The sequence below is a fragment of the Peromyscus maniculatus genome, chromosome 2, assembly GCF_049852395.1.
Source record: "Peromyscus maniculatus bairdii isolate BWxNUB_F1_BW_parent chromosome 2, HU_Pman_BW_mat_3.1, whole genome shotgun sequence".
In the NCBI taxonomy this organism is placed as follows: domain Eukaryota; kingdom Metazoa; phylum Chordata; class Mammalia; order Rodentia; family Cricetidae; genus Peromyscus; species Peromyscus maniculatus.
Window position 1 is genome coordinate 136,632,540 of NC_134853.1, and position 18,162 is coordinate 136,650,701.

The 18,162-nt window shown below is 48.8% G+C and overlaps 1 protein-coding gene across 5 annotated transcripts in view; it reads left to right on the top strand.

Moving 5' to 3' along the window:
• Positions 1 to 18,162, top strand: part of Eri3 (ERI1 exoribonuclease family member 3) — a 134,350-nt gene that overhangs the window by 30,205 nt on the left and 85,983 nt on the right. For all 5 annotated transcript variants that reach the window (XM_042271702.2, XM_076564893.1, XM_042271699.2 and 2 more), the window contains 3 exons: positions 3,893 to 4,009; positions 10,044 to 10,103; positions 14,298 to 14,389. In XM_042271702.2, the coding sequence (XP_042127636.1) occupies positions 3,893 to 4,009; positions 10,044 to 10,103; positions 14,298 to 14,389 (269 nt within the window). The remainder of the gene's footprint in view (positions 1 to 3,892; positions 4,010 to 10,043; positions 10,104 to 14,297; positions 14,390 to 18,162) is intronic.

The following is an 18,162-nucleotide window of genomic DNA, read 5'->3' on the forward strand; positions in this document are numbered from 1 at the left end:
GCAGAGGCAAAGAAAGAGGGGCAGGGATAGTGTTGTATTATCTAAGAGCAGCTAGAGCTAGAAGCTGGCACTCAGGCACATCTTCACCAATCCTTGGGTTGGAATTGATACCATCTACTTGTAGTATTAGAGTAGTGTCTTTGACCATCATCAGTCAAGGAACTGTTTGGCCCAGCTTAGGCACATCTGCTGCATAGCTGGACCAGCTTGGTGCAGCCTAGGGCTCCTCTCCATGACTGGGCTGTTTGGGCTGGCTCTGGTGGGTGGACTTCCTGGACAGTATGGGAAGGAAAGAAGTATCTAAGTGTGGTCTGTTCTGATTCCCTCAGAGGGTCTTCTAAATTTTACTGTAATTATGTGCAAGTGTGTCTGGGTGTATACAGGTAAGTACAGGTGCCCTGATGGGTCAGAGGCTGTGGCTCCCCTGGAGTTAGTTATAGGTGGCTGTGAGCCACTTGACATGAGTGCTGGGAACTGAACTCGGGTTTTCTGCAGGAGTAGTATAAAACATTTTTTCTTTTTGTTCTTTAAGATTCTTGAGTCTTCTGTCACAAACTCCTCTGCATTTCGGTGGTTCAAAAGAATAGGTCATGTGCAGTCACGTTGTCACAGCTCTTGATGCTGTTGAGGAAAGACTCCAGAGTAGCCATGTTGTATATCTGGCTCTTAGGAATCCTCCTTGATTTTTGAGGAATAAGCCTGGCTGATGGGCCGATCTCATGTGTCCTGAGCATCTGAGGCATTTGCTTTCTTTCTTTCTTTTCCCCCATGGAGCTGAGACAGGTCTCAGGAGGGTGTCACTGAACTTGGTCACTAGCTCCATGTCCCTCTGCGTGAAGGAACCAGCAACAAGAGAGTTGGAATGCCGAGCTTCAGGGAGACTCGGCTGAGTTTTCAGAGCCTGCTGAGAAAGCTGATTCAGTTCTGGTCAGAGCAAGAGCTCCGCACATTGTGTTTTATAATACTAATGAAATTCCAGATCTGTAATAGCATTTCAGATATCTAAAACAAACCGGGTGCTTGTAAAAAAAAGTGGAAGGAGATCAACTTTAAGCCATACATTCTTGGTAATAGAGGCTTTCCCCCTATTTATGTTTGATAGATATTTTTGTTTCCAGAGGAATGTCAACTCCTAATTTCATAATGTATCACAGGCTTAAGAAAATTGAATTTAATAAAAGCCAAAGATGAATGGCATCCTTAAAGGTCCCAACACTTGTCTTTATTAGCAGGACAAACTGCAGGTCTCCAAACACTGTTTCTTTCCAAATGAAAGTTTAAATGAAAAGTACAGTTGTGTCGCAGGTTAAATCTCATTGCGGGCCTAGCTAACATTGTTAGTGAGGAGCTGGCTCGCTCTGTTTCCTTAGACACCAGGGCAGCCAAACTCACCAGGCTGTGGAGTTCTTTCCATTGGGGGAGTATTTCTCCTACTCAGTAGGAGAAGAAGAATATACTACGAATCCAGGGGTCACGAGGGGGCCTGACTCATGAGCCACAGCTCAGAGCTGACTTGGGAATCGTGGATATGAGAATTTTTAGGAACAGCAGTGTGTACAGTGTATGTGCATGTGCTCAACTTAGTTTCTGGGGCAAAACTCTCATCTGCTTGGCCTCCTGTGTAGTCCTTTGTGGGAACCAGGCCTCGCCAGTTGGAGAATGAGTCTCTCCTCCACTGGGAGGGGAAGTGCCTGTCCCCTGGCCTAAGCATCAGCTCAGCCCCTTGCCCTGCCCTGCAGCCATGAGCCTTTCCTGTGTCTGCTAGAAAGTTCGGTTTCGTCATCTCTGGGGTCAGCCCCGGAGGACCAGGCAAGCTTCCATCAGCTTCCCCATCTTTGGGCACTGCCCCAGCCTAGGGCAGTGAGTCACAGCCTGTGGGTGGTGACCCCTCAGGGGGTCAGATAACCATTTCGTAGGGGTCACCTAACACCATTGGAAAACACAACTATTTACATTACAGTTCATAACAGGAGCAAAATTACAGTTATGAAGTAGCATTGAAAATAATTTTATGGTTGGGGTCACCACAACATGAGGAACTGTATTGAAGGGTCACAGCCTTAGGAGGTTGAGAACCACTGGCCTAGGGGCTCCAGGCAGTCAGAGCCTTTAAATTTCTCTGATCTGAAATTTAACTGCCTTGATTTGTTTTTCAGCCTTACTGTTATGCTTTGGATTGAAACAAATACTTAAAAATAAAATAAGTCTAGCCGGGCGGAGGTGGCGCGCACCTTTAATCCCAGCACTTGGGAGGCAGAGCCAGGCGGATTTCTGTGAGTTCGAGGCCAGCCTGGACTACCAAGTGAGTTCCAGGAAAAAGGCGCAAAGCTACACAGAGAAACCCTGTCTCGAAACCCCCGCCCCCCAAAATAAAATAAAATAAAATAAGTCTAGCCCCAGGTGTGGTGGCCCATGCCTTTAATCCCAGCACTCAGGAGGGAGAGGCAGGTGAATCTGAGTTCAAGGCTAGCCTGGTCTACAGAGTGAGTTCCAAGACAGTCCAGGCTACACAGAAGCCCATAATATTAGTGGATATATTTCTCAAGGATGGCAGTTGTATCCCTTGGGGCGTGAAAGCAATCGACAACTTTCTGTCTTCCACCCACTGATTCCCTGAGTGGGATCAGTAGTCAGCAGTGGTGAGTTCTATATTGCTTCTCCAGGATCTCTCTGCAGAGAACGAGTTTGCCTTGGTTTTGATGATGCCAGAAGGATCTTCTCTGGAATGAGGGTTCTGGGGTAGGTATGCCCCTGGAGCTGATTGTTGGGGCCCTTGTGTGGGCAAAACTCCTTTTTGTCTCTGCAGTGGAGGCTGTTTTCACATGCTAATTTTACTTGGAAGATTTTGCTTTTATTTATTTTTTTTATTATTTCCTATTTGTCTTTTCCAGATGTTTTCAGGGCAGTTTTTTTTGTGTGTGTGTGGGTGGGTGTTGTAAACTAATTCCATTCATGTTTTAAAAATTTATGAAAGCGCTAATAAAAATGTCAAAGTGGTAAAAATGTTAGCTTTTCCTCTGCTTTGATTAAATTTTGCAAACTGTTTTTGAATATTAAAAAGCAATATATTTTTTTATTTTCTCCCCTTGGTTTCCCTCTTCTTTCTGGTACGCGTGCTCTCTCCTGCCCTCTCCCCCCTCTGGTGCATCCCTCCCTTTCCAGGAACGATGTATGAGGCGTGCTGCACAGCCAGCGTTCTGCAAGCCTGTTTGCACACCAGGACCTTGGTGCTGTGCATCTCTATTAAATAACGGAGACAAATTAATCTTAGAGACACCAAACAAATTGTCACTCCTCCTCCTTCTCTTCCATTACCTTCCGGCGCACTGGGAAGGGCTTGCTAAGCGGTTGGGCGGATAGGGCAGGCAAAGGGGAATGTGTGGAGCTGGAAGGAAAGGTGGGAGGCACTGGCCTCTATTAACTGGTGTTCTGTTTCCTCCTTCTCTCTGATATCCCCTATGGCTTTATTTGGGGGGGGCGTTGTTTGTTATCTTTTTTTTCCTTTCAAAAACTAGTGAAGACCCCACCCCCACCCCGCCCACACTGGCAGTGTTTAAGCTTCATACAAGGAAATCTGTGCCTGTGCTGGTGGCTGCTTGCTTACCTAGAGATCCAGACCTTTCAGGACAGCAGCCTGGGCAAGAGAGGGAAGGCCTTTCTTTCTCTTAGAGGTTCAACTGATGGGCTCCTGTCAGGGAAACTGGCAGGCAGAGTGCAGGCGCTACTGTCTTCCTTCCTAAAAACCATGGGGAGACTTGTTGACATCCCCTCTTCTAGTCTTGGGTTTGGGCTGCAGGAGGAATGAGCCATTTTTTCTCAGCCTGGCATAGTTATTTGAAATGGTTGATCATAAGAATGACTTACCTTCTCTTCTGTCTCTTTGGCATTCTAGGAAATCATTGAATTTCCCATCCTGAAGTTAAATGGCCGGACTATGGAAATCGAGTCTACCTTTCACATGTATGTCCAGCCTGTAGTCCACCCACAGCTTACCCCCTTCTGTACAGAGGTAAGAGCTGCTGGAAGAGGAGCTTTGGGATTGTTGGTTCATGCAGGCCACTTAGAGAAAACTAGATCTGATCAGTGGTTAAAGCAAGAGCGTAGCAATGGCTTCTTTAGTCTGTGACTGCTTGAGTACCTGTCCCCAGGAACAGCAGCAACACTGTTTGCCCTAGATTTTCCAACATTTCCCTTTCCTTCTTGCCCTCCATATTCCTAACAACTGTACACTTGGAGTCAGGTTCTGAGTAGCATGGGACTCAGGCTCGGTCCTGTTCCATTTTCAATAGTATAGTGCCGGCTGGGAAGAGGTGAAGATTTTGGCCATTTGGAGAGAATTGTTATGTTCAGGCTTTCATAGCTTCCTAAGATGCTGATGTTGCTCTGTCCTTCTACAAAGTAAAGCAGGACTCTCCCACCAAGGACAGAGAAGAAAGGCTGGCAAGGCTCAAGTGTTTTCATCTAGGCTCACACTGTACTTGGCTACCTTGTCTGCAGATTAGCAGACTCTGTTTTACAGACTGCAAAAATGGAGCTGAGGTTTTGATGGTTGCCTGAGGTTTAGAAGAGCTCTCAGCAGAGGCGAGGAGCTCCGGGAGGGCTGACTCCCAGAGGGTGTGGAGGGGCTTTCTGTGGCTATTCTCACTGTAGTGTGCCCTGCATGCCATGCGTGCTGTGCTGGGATCACTGGTCAGGCATGCATGGGAGCAAGGTGAGCCTTTGTGCCTTCATGCAAAGACCTACTTTCTACACATAAGTGAAATAGGAGAAAGAAGTCCTTGAAGGATTCCCAAACAATTTTTTATTGTTGTGGAAGAGACTGGGGGACGGCCTGCTAGATGCAGTGGGTGGTTTGGTGGGCCCTGAAGCTAACTAGCCCAGATATGGGGTCTCCAGAGCTGCTCCTGAACTCATAGTCAGTGTTTGCCATTTGGCCCAAGTAAGCCTTTTATGGCATGCACCCATCCATCCAGGTCTCCAGTCTCCCAAGCCTTTCATTCCAGCTCATGATGTTGAAGCTGTCCCTCATTTTCCCCCTTCCCCTGGAAATTGCCTCTCCCACTAGGGTGAGTGGCTAATTTGCCCTTTGCTCCCTTTTAGAAAGCCATCATTCAACAGTGGAAGGTTACACTAGCTACCACCTAAGACACCCAGTGGCCTGGAAGCCATGCCATGCCCTCTTCCCATCCAGGTACTAACCAGGCCAGCCTGGTTAGCTTAGCTTTGGGGAACAAATGGAATGGGGGCATTTAAACTAGTGTGGTCGTGTGGTCACACTGCCTGGTGTGGACCAGAGGCCCAGATCTTGGAGTGGTTGCTGCCTGCTCAGGAATGGCAGAATGCTTCTGGGGCTGGCCTTTGGCAAGGGTAGGTGCTCCAGAAAGTGGGGATGGGAGGCACCCAGGGAGCATCCTCCAGCACAGAGTTTCTGGTACAGCTTTGTGAGACTACAAGGAAAGCATGTTTCTTCTTCTTGACAGTTTTACCCAGGAACATCCACAGTTGGAGGGTGGTGGGAGTGGTGTTGGGATCTGGGCGGCACAGCTGTTCTGAAGACAAAGGTCTGGTTGTGAGGCATTGGGTTGAGAACTCGTGCTCTCCAAACTCCTAGCTCCTGCTCTGTCCCCACCTGCTGCGGTGTGCCCTATGCTTTCTTGTGCTCCAGGCCTGCTTAGGGTTGCGTCCTTCCTTGGTGCACAGCCTGGATTGTGCTTACCCCCAAATCACATTGATCAGATAGCTTATATTTTGATTATTTATCTGTTTTGCTACTCAGTGATGCGTTCCCAGAGTACAGATCCATTTCTGTCCCATTATGAGAGTTAGTACCATGTGTGCTCCATAAACAAGGGACTGTTGCCAAGGAGGTGTCTCTGTCTCCTCCAAAGCTACTATATTGTTGACTTGGTCTTTAAAAGAAAAAAATCTGTGTTTGGGAGGGAGTGCACACATGCTATGATGCACGTTGGGCAGAGGACAGCTTGTGGGAGTCAGTTCTCCTTTCACTGTGCCGCCTAGGAATTGAATTCAGGTCCTCAGGCTTGGTGGCAAATGCTCTTATTGGATGAGCCATCTTGGTGACCTCTGACTTATCCTTTTGAGTGAGTAAAGTCTCTGGAAAACCTCACATTACCTCAGTGTTGCCCTGAGCCCATATCAGCTGTAATTAGGTCTTGAAGAGAATTCTGGGTACAGGGTGAGGCCTCACCTGCCCTGGCAGTAAGCCACTGTTGAGATAGCAGTGGGTGGGTGGAGTTAACCTACCCGGAGACTCTCATTAATAAATGTGTGAGCAGTGCTCTCACACCTCTAGACTGGACCCAAGCAGCTCTTCTAGCATAGCTTCTTTCTCCAGTGCACAAGAAGTTCTTAAGAACCCTAGTGTGGTAAGGTGCATAGGCGTGTGCCTATCATCTCAGCACTCTGCAGTCAGAAGCAGGAGGATGAGGAGTTCACTGCTAGTCTGGACGACATGAGACTGTCTCAGATAAACCAATAGGGATGTATGATGACTCATGCCTGTAATCTTTGTACCTAGAGGCTAAGACAGGAGGCTGGGAGTTGGAGGGCAGTCTGGATTAACCTATTGAGTTCAAGGCTGAAATACCAAGGCCCAGGGCTAGGTAATGAGACCTGGTCTCAAAAAACACCCAAACAAAACTTCCAACCTGTATATGTGCATGTATGTGTGAGCACATGCTTGTATAGTGCTGGGCCACAGAGAAAAGGCTTTGGCCAGAACAGGTTTGTAGTTTCACAAATGCTTATGCTGCTTTGTGAAGAAAGTCTCAGCCTCCTGAGGTACCGCTTCATTTCATTGACAGCCATCCTGAGCATGGCTCTGGTGGAGATGGGGTGGCTGCTCCTCTCCTGTGGCCTCTGGAATCTGACCCAGCTTGTGAGCTCGCGCCCAGCAGCCGGGCTGCTGCAGTCCCTGGCCATGTACAGTCTTTTGTTGTTGTTGTCATGAAAAAAAAAAAAACCAACAGAGAAATGCCCATTTTGCTAAATGCCAGTAAAGGGCTTTGTCTTGCACCTGTACTTGGAAAGAGTGAGATTTATTGGTCTCTTTGTGTGAGGAGAAAGAGTGGGTCTGGTTATCAGATTGCACACCAGAGACAAGTGCTTATGTAATCAGCACACTGTCATGGTGTCGGAATACGATGGTGTCGGAGATAAACTGTGAAAGGGGAGCGCCTGGCCGCTGACATGCTGCTGGCACTGAGTTTCCTGGGCTGCTTCCTGGAGTTGCTACTGTTTCCGATGACGCCAGCTCATCCCTGGACAAAGCCCTCATGTAGGTACGGTCCTTGGGAACCAGCAGTGTGACCGACCAGTCATGTCCAGAGTCCCTGCCTGTGCTTTCCATCTGGAGAAGTGGGAGTTAATCTGTTAATTCCTTGGTGAAAGGAGCCAGAGAACACACATTAATGCTTCCTCTCACCTCTCCTACCTTAAGTGGTTAAGGCCTCTGAGCCCGTTTAGCCTGTGAGCCCTGGTTTTCAGCTTAACAAATACTTGGCTTTGCTCTAGTACCGTTCATTGTAAGGATAAGAAAGCCTTTTGCAAACATATGCTAATCTAAGCAGGGATGAGCTTAAAACTACAGTATGAAGGATTTAAGTTAGGCCTAAGATAGAACTTCCCAGGTGATTTTATGCAGTTGTCTCTCCCCCTCACCATTCACAGATTGGTAGTATATAAAGTTCGGGGACTAGCTGCCCCAGTTTTAGCCCTCTTCATCGAGTGTGCACTGGCAGCTGCTAAGAGGTGGTTCCTTTGGGTGATGAATCTAACCCTTCAAGAACTTTCTCAGTCCCTCAAGGGCTTGGAGACTTCCCTTAGGAGACTGTGTCTAGTTGAACTACTGTTCAAGCCTTTGTCTCTGAGACTGACTTCAATCCCAAATGAACTCACTGGTGAGCCACACTGGCTGGCCACCAGTGGAAACGCTTGCCCTCTAGAAAGCATGGCATCACAGTTGACCGACATGTGGGGAGAGGTGGGCCTGGCCTACAGTGAGGAGTCCTACAGCTTTCCAGCAGGACGCCTCTGTGGCCCCTAGTTTTCTTTTCGGTGACTTTTTTATTGTGTGTGTGTGGTGCTAAAGTTAAAAGCCAGGATTTGGAGTGTGCTCGGCAAGTACAGGTGTAGTGTGTTTCTTACCTACATCTGCTTTCCCCAGGGCCTAGGTTCTTGTCTGGGCCTTTGTCTGCACATGTAAGACTTTCTGAAGCCCTTCAGTGTTGAGCTGCTCTGAACTCCCCTGGGTGGAGCCAGAGAAGGGGGCCTGGCCATCCCTAGGGCTCATACTAGAAGGGAGAGTGAATGTGAGCCTTTCCCACCACAGCCCTGACCCTAACCCATCCCTCCAACCTGGAAGAATTTAGTGGGAACGAGCAAGGCTGGGGTGAGTAGCTGTAGTCCGTGGCTGTCAGTCTGTCTTCTGGAAGGTGGACCTGGAGTTGAGAGTCTCTCCTTGAGTCTTGGTCCCTCTGTGCCTGACAGAAAATGTAGGACAACTTCTTGTCTGCTCGGGGTGTGGTTCTGAGCTTGGGTAGGCTCTGGGTGCTAACCGGACTAGACACAGGAGGGCACTGTGGTGAAGAGGCCAATTCCAAGAGGGCAGAGCTTCCGTGTTCCTGTGCGGCCCCGCTTCTCTGGCACATAGTAGGTGCCAGAGAATGAAGAAGAGGAGTGCTCTGGTCTCAGATGTAAACCTCCCTCCCGTGCAGGGTCCCCCCCCCCCCCCAGGCTGTAGCAGGAGAGCAGTCTTTTCTTCTTTTGACTCAGGCCCTCCCTCTGCTGGGCAGTTCTTTGGTCTCCCAAGCAAGGAAAGGGTGTGGAGGTGCCAGCCGGGTGGGCATGCTGTGGGTTAAAGCCTTGCGAAACAACAGTGTAGTTAATCTTTCTAATTTATTTTCCTTTTAGACCATGGGAAGTCTGTAGGCAGCAGCTGTTACCCAATTAAAATACAGATTAATATAAAAACAGTTTCTGGAATATAAAATAGAGTGGCTGTGTCCTTACACTTCCTTAAAATACCACCTAATAATGACTTGATGAACTACAGAAACCCACCTAGAGGAACTCAGCATTCTTAAAATGAAAATTTCTTCCCTAAAAGGTGTGTATTACCATTCCATGTAAGTCACTGTGAGAAAATAACCTTCCCTCTTAGAGCCAGCACTTTCTGTGAGTTGGGTGTTTGGTAGTCATTAAATGTAATTATAGTTTAATTGGAGTTTTAAACCCCTTCCCCCACTTCAACAATAAAGTTGTTTCCAAGCAGCTCGACATAGTACTCTTTGTGAGAATAGCCAGGGACATGATAGCATTGTGAGTTCTAGCTAGTGTCTGGGACAGGGCCTCAGGCTTCAGATACCGATAGGAAGTCTGTGCTTGAGTGATATTTTACTCTAGAAATAGCAAAGCAAAACAAACTTGCTTAAAGCTAGGCCTGACCTGGGCATGGCCTATGCCTGGGAGTCAGTCCCTAGGCCAGAGTCTATCTGTCCTTCAGACTTTCTCGTCTGTCTCCCCGTTGCTCGTAGGTGGCCTTCCAGCTTGCCTAGGCGGTGTTGAGGACTGAGGTGTGCAGATTTCTGAGGAGGTTCACCAGGTTTGGGGAAGTGCTGGATTGACAGAAAGGGAAGGCTCAAACCCAAGTGTGCCAGACTCCACGGGAACTTCTGTGAAGCCGGAGTCTAATGTGCCTTAAGACTAATTTGTGGGAGCTTATTGAACGTGTTGAATACAAAAGACATGTAAAATTAAAAGAAAAAAATCCCCCAAAGAACAAACATGGAGCCTGCCCTGTTGTTAGCATGGGTGTGCAGGCCTGTCTCAGGCTACCTGCTGTTGAGGATGTTCATACCTCATCCTAGGATGTGATTCCCAAGCGCCTGGCCTGGCTCTGAGCTTGAAGCAGTGAGGCCCTAGCCCTCGCATTGGGAGGAGGAAGAGGGAACAGAATGGACTGTCCAGCATGAGTCCCTTGAAACTTGGTTTTCCACCCAAAGGCTGTTTTTCTTTTCTTACAGCTCACCGGGATTATTCAAGCCATGGTGGATGGCCAGCCAAGGCTGCAGCAAGTGCTGGAGGTAGGCTGAATGACCTTTAATTCCTGACCTCTGACCTCTTCCTGCTGCCTTTTCCCCCCTCCCCTCCAGAGAATGTAGCCGTATAATTTGACTATGATTATGGCTTGATTAGAATAACATTTGCTGTCACATCAGTGACATGCTGTTGAGAGTATTGAACCATTGATCTGTCATCTCCAGCTGTTCCCGTCAGGGTTACTGACAGGATGTCCAAGTGCTGCCAGGAGTCAGGCAGAGCCCCCTCCTTGCCTGGCCTGGGGACGGCCCTGTGCTGTCTGTCCGCCTGCGCTGGGTGGGCTGGGGCAGGGGAGCTGCTTTGCAGCCTTGCGGATTAGCCCCAGGGACTGGAGGTGTTTTTGTTTAGCTTTGGTGTTGGCTTCTTGTGGCATGTGAGCACTTCATTAACTCACCCAGAACTCCCATCGATGCCTTTTGTTTGCTGTCAGCTCCTCCAGGAGCTGCAGCCGGCTGCCAGGCCCACCGCAGCTTGCGGCAGGATGCTGCCGTGTGCCTGTCGGGTGCAGAGGCTGCACTGGGTAATGATTCCTAATCAGAATAATTACAACAATTGCCTATGTGAGGGAAATCAAATTAAAGACTTTAGAACTCTTGGCAGAGACCACACTTCTTAGATATTCTCCTCAGGGAACTGGGAAAGGTTAAGGCGCTGCTCCCTGTGCTCTGGCTTGCGGGAGTAAGGAAGAGGCTGTGCTTGGTCTCAGCCTCCCTCTCCTCTACCCCTCCAGCCTCAGGGTTTTCTAAGAAAAAAGGTTCCTTCCCAGCCCTGCTCTGGAGAGGAGGCAGACAAGAGCAAGCCTGTGGATTTCATTGGGTGCTTTGTTTGTAAGACTCATAAATCCAAAGCTTAGACCTTATCAGTGTGTAGGAGGAATAGCAAGGCATGTTGGCATGGGAAGTGGACAGCGAAGAAGTGGAATTGTGGGATCAAAAGGGAGGCATCCTGTCCTCTGGGGGAGCATTGTGGCCTGAACATCCTAGAACCATCGGGATAGAGCAGGTCTGAAAGGCAGACTCAGCTGACCTCAGTGGCAATGAGTGCTCTGTATCCCTGGAGTCTAGAGGTCCAGGCATGTCAGCCCAGTTTTGGCCATGGTGAGGGCATTTGCAATAGATGGCAGAAGGCAAGGAAGGGAACTTCTATTTGCCTCCCTTCCCTACTGTCCTGTAGAGAGGTGGTCCATGCTGGGACTGAGGGGTCCCCTCAGTATGCTTGCTCCTTGCCAACAGTATCCCCAACCAGCCTTGCTCTAAGAAGGGAGAATGGAGGACTGACCGCGTTCCCCAGGAATGTCTGTTGCTGGAGTCCTGGTAGAATGTTCTGGGTCAGCTCCAAACCAGGGTCATTCAAGTAATGGTTGAATTGAGGGGAGATGTGGTGTTCAAAAGACACCTTCCTGGAGTAGGGTGCTTAGGATGTTCTGAATGTCATCCACTCCTAGGACTTTGTAGGTGAGGAGGGAAGATGTCCAGCATCAATCTGAGTAGTTTCTGGAGAACAAGGACACCATATCAGTCCTGTTAGTCCTGAGTCAGTTACAGAACTAAAATGTCAATTTCTTGTCCCAATCAAAGCAGCCAGCAAGATGCTTACCCGACTCATTTATTCGGAGAAGAGCTCAGGCTGGCCTCACTCCCCTGCCGGGGATGGAGGGACTACTCAACACACAGTTGCCTTGTACCTCCTGTTGCTTTTCTTCATTTAGGCAGAACAAGGGAGGTCAGGCCTGAGTGTCTGGGCAGACTTACACTGAAAGATGCTCACTAAGTTTCTGCCACATGGTGGAGTGTAAATGCCTCTTATAAATGCCTCTTGGGACAAAGATGGTCATGCTGGCTGAGTCCTTCTGTCGGCCCTGTCCTGTCCTCCTCTCCTTTCCCACCGTGAATTGGGAGGTTAGCATCCTATCATGTGGGACACTTACTTGAGTGTATAGAGTCAGCCAGCTAACACAAGGTTTTAGGGATTTAGGATTCTCTGGGTTAATCTTATCTCTTCTCTTGAATGAAGTCTGTCTTTTCTTTAGATGACCTTGGGTAAAGATGTGATGGTGTGTGTCTGCACATGTGTGTACATGTGTATAAGGGATTAAGCCAGAGAGCTGAGAAGACAATCAGCAGTGGAATACCCAGCCTCACTGCTTAGGAGGTTCCTGGGCTGGGATTCGTAGGCATTGAAACAGACTATGAAGAGAGTTTAGAGACTGGGCTCTACACAGTTGAACCAGGGAGCAGTTCTGACACTCTGGGTACTAGCCTTCCGTGGAACTTGAGTGGATTCTTGGTCTTCTTTTTTTTTTTTGGTTTTTCGAGACAGGGTTTCTCTGTGTAGCTTTGCGCCTTTCCTGGAACTCACTTGGTAGCCCAGGCTGGCCTCGAACTCACAGAGATCCACCTGGCTCTGCCTCCCGAGTGCTGGGATTAAAGGCGTGCGCCACCACCGCCCGGCTGATTCTTGGTCTTCTTATGGGTGCCTCTAGCATCTCAGAAGTGCCAGGGGAGCTAGCTACACCTGCTAGATGGAGGAGTCTCCATCGCAGCCCACATGTGCTCTCCATGACTGCTGAGAACACAGCCCCTCTGCAGGCTGGTCTAACTGCATTTCCAGCCTTGTCTGTACTGTAGGCTTGGCTCACTAAACTCCTGTCTGTTAATATTCTAGTCATCAAGTATCTGTAGCTTAGGCTGGTTTTGAACTGTCTCTGTAGCTTAGACTGCCTCACACTTGTGATCCTCAACACCACAGCTTCCAAACTGCTGAGATTACAGATGTGTGCCATCATGCCTGGCAACACATTTGTTTGGAATTAAATCCAGGTCTGGGTTTGGGATTAGGACAGTGAATGAAGCAGATGAAGCAGCGCGTGCGCGCGCATGTGCGCGCGCGCGCGCGCGCGCGCGCACACACACACACACACACACACACACACATTCCCCTTGCATTCTTACAGTCTGCTAGGGAAGACAGACTTGAAGTCACTTCTTATACAGTCGTTCCACCATGCCTGTACTGTTGCCAGGAGTATTCTTCCTCTTGGTCCTGCAGCGGTCCAGTCACTTTTCCAACTCCCTTCCTCTTCTCTCAGCCTCCTGTCTATTGTAGGGGAGGCATTGACACATTATCACAGTTAATTCTCAGAACAACTCAGGAAGGATTGTCATCTTACCCCGTTTTATAGATGAAGGAAACTGAGGTACAGTGGTATTAAATGACTTTTAGATGACTTCCAGTCAACAACATAACCAGGATAAGGAAGAGCCAAGGATTGGAACCTAGATATGTGTTGCTTTCAATTCTGTGTTTCTAACTACTGTATGATAGAGACTTAAAAAATAATCCTCCCATGCAAGTAGAAGCCATGGTCTTATTGGCTGCACTCCCTCCCTGTGCCTGGGATCTTCTGAAAAATAGGCAATGCTTCATGAATTCTTTATGATAATTCTCTTGTTATATACCGATGCTTGTGTTTGTACTCCAGTGTGAGTGCAAACAGTAAAACCAGCTGAAGGCATGAAGAGAAGGACTTAGGAATGCTTTCTTTGCCTGTGCAGCATTTGAGCTCAATCTTCAAAATACTCTGCTGAATTTGAACCCTTGGCTAAGAAAAGGAGAAATGCAAAATAGAGCCTGTTTTCCAGCCCATCAGTGGGACCTCCTCTGAAGGGAAAGGGACTCCATCTTTGCTTGATGAATAGCTAGGTTCATAAACACAGTTAGTAAGCACTTACTGTAAGTGTGAACTAGCATGAGGGTGAACAAGACTATAGGTAAGGTACTGCTTGTGGCTTCTTACTGCCCTGTTCTTATGGCCCAGGATAGCCTGTGTTTGTGCTGGGCTGTGCCTTAGTATAACAGTCAAGGAAAGAGACAGTCAAGTCAGAGAAGGGTGTTTGGACTGTCAGTTGGGATCATGGGTAGGCTGTCATACATTGAAGGGTAGAGGGGCTCCCTCTTCCACCACACACAGACTGGTGATGTCTTCTCAAAGGGATCATCCTTTAAGAACGTCTGTGGTCCAGAGCCAGGCCAGGGCTCAGAGCACACAGCTCAGCGCAGCTGGGTGAGATTACCATTCCTTCTGCTCTGGTTACAAATGGCTTATCTGCATGTCACTGTTGGGGCCATTCATAGGCTCAGAAAAAGGACGATCTCATCTGTTCTTGTGTGCTTTCCAGAGGGTCGATGAGTGGATGGCGAAGGAAGGCCTCTTAGATCCCAACGTCAAGTCGATTTTTGTCACCTGCGGAGACTGGGACTTGAAAGTCATGTGAGTATGTAGAGGGCCTCTTTGCTGCAGGGCTTGGCATCTAAGGGACCAGGCATTGTCTTTTAGGGCTTAAATGTTCAAGCTTGCTGGGCAGCAGGGGTCCCTGGGTCTTTGAGAAAGGCTGGGAGCTGTGACTGCTAGGCGTCTCTAGAACAGGGCGGGGACCAGCTAGGGCTTTGACAAGTCTTGCTGCTCATGACAGCCCTTCTAATTGCTGGCCTGCATGTTACTGACCCAGGAAGAGCATTAAAAGAGGATTTGGGAGGGGGGGGGCATATATTTGGTTTTTCGAGATAGGGTTTCTGTGTGTAACAGGCCCAGGTGTCCTAGAACTCATTTTGTAGACCAGACTAACCTCGAACTCACAGAGATCCACCTGCCTCTGCCTTCCGAGTAGTGCGATTAAAGGTGTGTGAGGCTACCACCCAGCTGTTCTTCATTTTATTTAAAAAAAAAAAAATCTTTTAAACAGAATACATAGTATTTACTATTTGGAGTGCTATGAAATAAGAACTTATTCATCAGTACTGTGAAGTAGGTACTGTTCTTACTTCTGTTTTATAGTTAAAGAAATTAAGGCACAGAGAAGTTAAGTAACTTTTCCAGAACCACACAGCCAGCATTCAGAGGCAGCAGTTGGCTCCAGGGTCCTTTCCCTTAACTGTTACTGTGCTGCCCTATTATTTGCATTGTGAGACCTGGTTATCTAGCTGAGAGCCTGGTGGTCTGATTCGAGAGGGCTGCTTCTGGGAAGCTGCCCAAGTCACCCTCCTCTCTCTTCCTTTGTCCCCACTGCTTCTCCTTTGTCTTCTGATCCTGTTCTATCTGGTTGTGGAAGACAGGACAGGCTCCTCTGCTGGGCTGACACTTGTGCTTCTTGTCTGTCCTCATGGACACCTGGCTTCAGACAGCCCCTGGGGGACCAAAGGGGTGGGGGCACTGTTTGCTGAGGGTGGAGAGAATCAATATCACTGTGTTCTTTGTGACTAAAGCAGCAGCAGGCAGAGTCCTTTCTCTCTCTCTCCCCCCCCCCTTTTGTGTGTGTGTGTGGGGGGGGGGTTGTGGATGGGAGGGGGTTGGTAGGAGTGAGGTATAGTGACTGCAGTGGCTATTCCTGCCAAATCAGGTAATACATTCTCACCAGGGTCCCTTGTGTGTGTTTTAGACCCTGGTCATTGAGGTGAGCTTAGGCCCCCAGGTGGGTGTCACATCTGCTTTTGAACCTTAGCTGGATTTGTGGGGGAGTCAGGAAGAATGATCTGAAGAGCACACGGGCACACGGCACTCAAGTGAGTGTACATACAGTAGCTGCAGAGCACACGGGCACACGGCACTCAAGTGAGTGTACATACACTAGCTGCAGAGCACACGGCACACGGCACTCAAGTGAGTGTACATACACTAGCTGCACACCTCTAGGTCTGCGCCAGAATCTCTGTCCTCCCACATGACAGACGAATGGTGCGGACTGCATCTGGAAGTCTGGAAGCAGATCTGAATCAGAGGCATTGATGGAGATTTAAGAGGGCAAGGGTGTTCCCTTTTTGTTTTTTGTTTTTTGAGACAGGATCTTGTATATAATTAACCCAGGCTGGCCTTGAACTCACTGCATATGATGACTGCCGATCGTCTTGCCTCCACTTTTCAAGTACTGGGATTGTAGGTGTGTTCCACCACACCTGGTATTTGGGTGCTGGCTACTGAACCCAGCCAGGGCTTTGTGCGTGCAAACACCATACCAACTGAGCTATACCCCAGCCTAGGAAAGCTCTTCTCATTTGTGTATCTTATGTAGCTTTGAAGCCTAGAGAGTCTTATGTGGAGGCTCTGACCCAGGAGAAACCATTCAGATGGGGCAGGCTCAGGCTGATACCCCCAGATTCTGGGGGTCACATGGCCCAAATGGAAGATGCTTTGACCTGGTCCAGGGCCCCAGTTCCTCCAGGTAGCCTCTCCAGGCAGGGCTTCTCCTCTTGCTGTGTTTTCCTCCTGGTATCTTCATTGTCTCAGTGCTGGTGCTTCTGAATCTGCTGCTGTCATTTGTGAGGAGTATGTGCAAGCATGTGTGCAGACAACTTGATGTACATGGGACTCGAGACCTTGCTGCTGGGCCTCCTCAGTTTGGAGTTGTCCTGTGAGATGGAGAGGCAGGGTTCAGAGGGCGCTGTCCTTGGTCTAGCCTCTTCTGGCCTGCAGCACCAGTCCAGCCTTTGGGCCCTGTGCCGCCTGCCGTTCTGTGATGCCTGGATTGGGTTGCAGAATCCAAGTGTGTATGTCATTTGGTCCTAACCACTGTCTCTGATAGGAGGCGATGTCTCCCTTTTATAAACACAGCAAACAAATAAAGCAAAGCAGAGCACTTTGGGGCTCACAGAGGTAAAGACTCAACCAAATCGAAAGGAATTCTAAGACTTCACAGTTTGCACTTACTTGAGTTTGATGCTGGAGAAGGGTATGCCAGAGGCAGCAGCTGCTGGGTGGCAGGGTGGGGGAGGAGGGCCTTGTGACTGCCTTTTAGAAGCAGGACTCGGCGTAACTGCTGGGAAAGCTCTTAATTAAATGTGTAACAAAATAAAAGCAGCCAGAGAGAAAAGGTAAGCAGTGCAGCGTGACTGTGCACTGCTTATTTGTGTTCTGGAGCCTTGGTCGGGGCTGTCAGTGGCTCTCAGCAGAGCTGCCCTGTACTATGCGCCTGGCAAAGGCTGCTGCTGAGCCTGACAAGGCTGTGTGAAATTGACACTCATAACTTGTTAGTATGGGGCTGACTTCGTATTTTGACATCCATTTCCAGATTTAACTAAGTCGAAGGAATTCAGCCAATGTTTTCATTTCCCACTCTGGTTTCCGGAAGCCACGGCTCCTTCTCCTTGCTGTTGTTCCTCCAGCCCCCAAGGCTGCTTCACATCAATGTTGTTGGGAAAGGCCTGATTAGTGCAGCACTGAGAAATGCGAGCTGAAGTGGCGGTAAAAATCCCACCGGAGCAAAGAAATCTGCTCTTGTCCTGACAAAATCGTTTGTGTCCGCCTTTCTTCAGAGCTGGATGAGGTGTTGCTCTGGGTTTGTAGGGCTTGAGGCTGTAGCCACAGGTACTGTTATGGTGAGTTTTAGTTAGTGGGGGTGGATTTAATTTTCTTTTATACTTTCTTTGTTTTGTTTTGTTTTTGAGACAGGGTTTCTCTGGCTGTCCTAGAACTCACTCTGTAGACCAGGCTGGCCTCAAACTCAGAGATCCACCTGCCTCTACCTCCCGAGTGCTGGGATTAAAGGTGTGCGCCACCACCGCCTGGCTTCCATACTTCTTATAGAAAAGATATTTATTAGGGTTTAGTTTAACTCCCTGCCCTCCCCTGACTGACCTCTCCTCATTTTACCTGTTGTTCCTTGAAGCTCCCCCAAGGGGTTTCTTGTTCCTTTGCTTAGCCAGTTGGAGAATGTCCAACCTTGGGGTGGTGGAGAGGTAGCGTTTGTGGATGGTGAGGAGTGAGACCTGCACGGGCAGCCATTTGAAATAACTTGAGTTCTAGCCTCTGGCCTGTATCTCCAGGCTTACCAGCTGAACAGCATATGTTTGAGACGTAGACCAGAGGCTTCCTATGGAGGGCTTTTGATCTAAGAAAAGGGGCAAACGAGGTAGGGCAAGACTGGAGGCAGAGCTGGCTGGAGGGAGGCACAGGCCTCCGTGCCATTTGCAGAAAGGTCCATTTTGGATAATCAAGCACTATCCTGAGTTCAGGAGGGGCTGAGGTCTGTTTGGAGTTGGTTCAGGGGACCT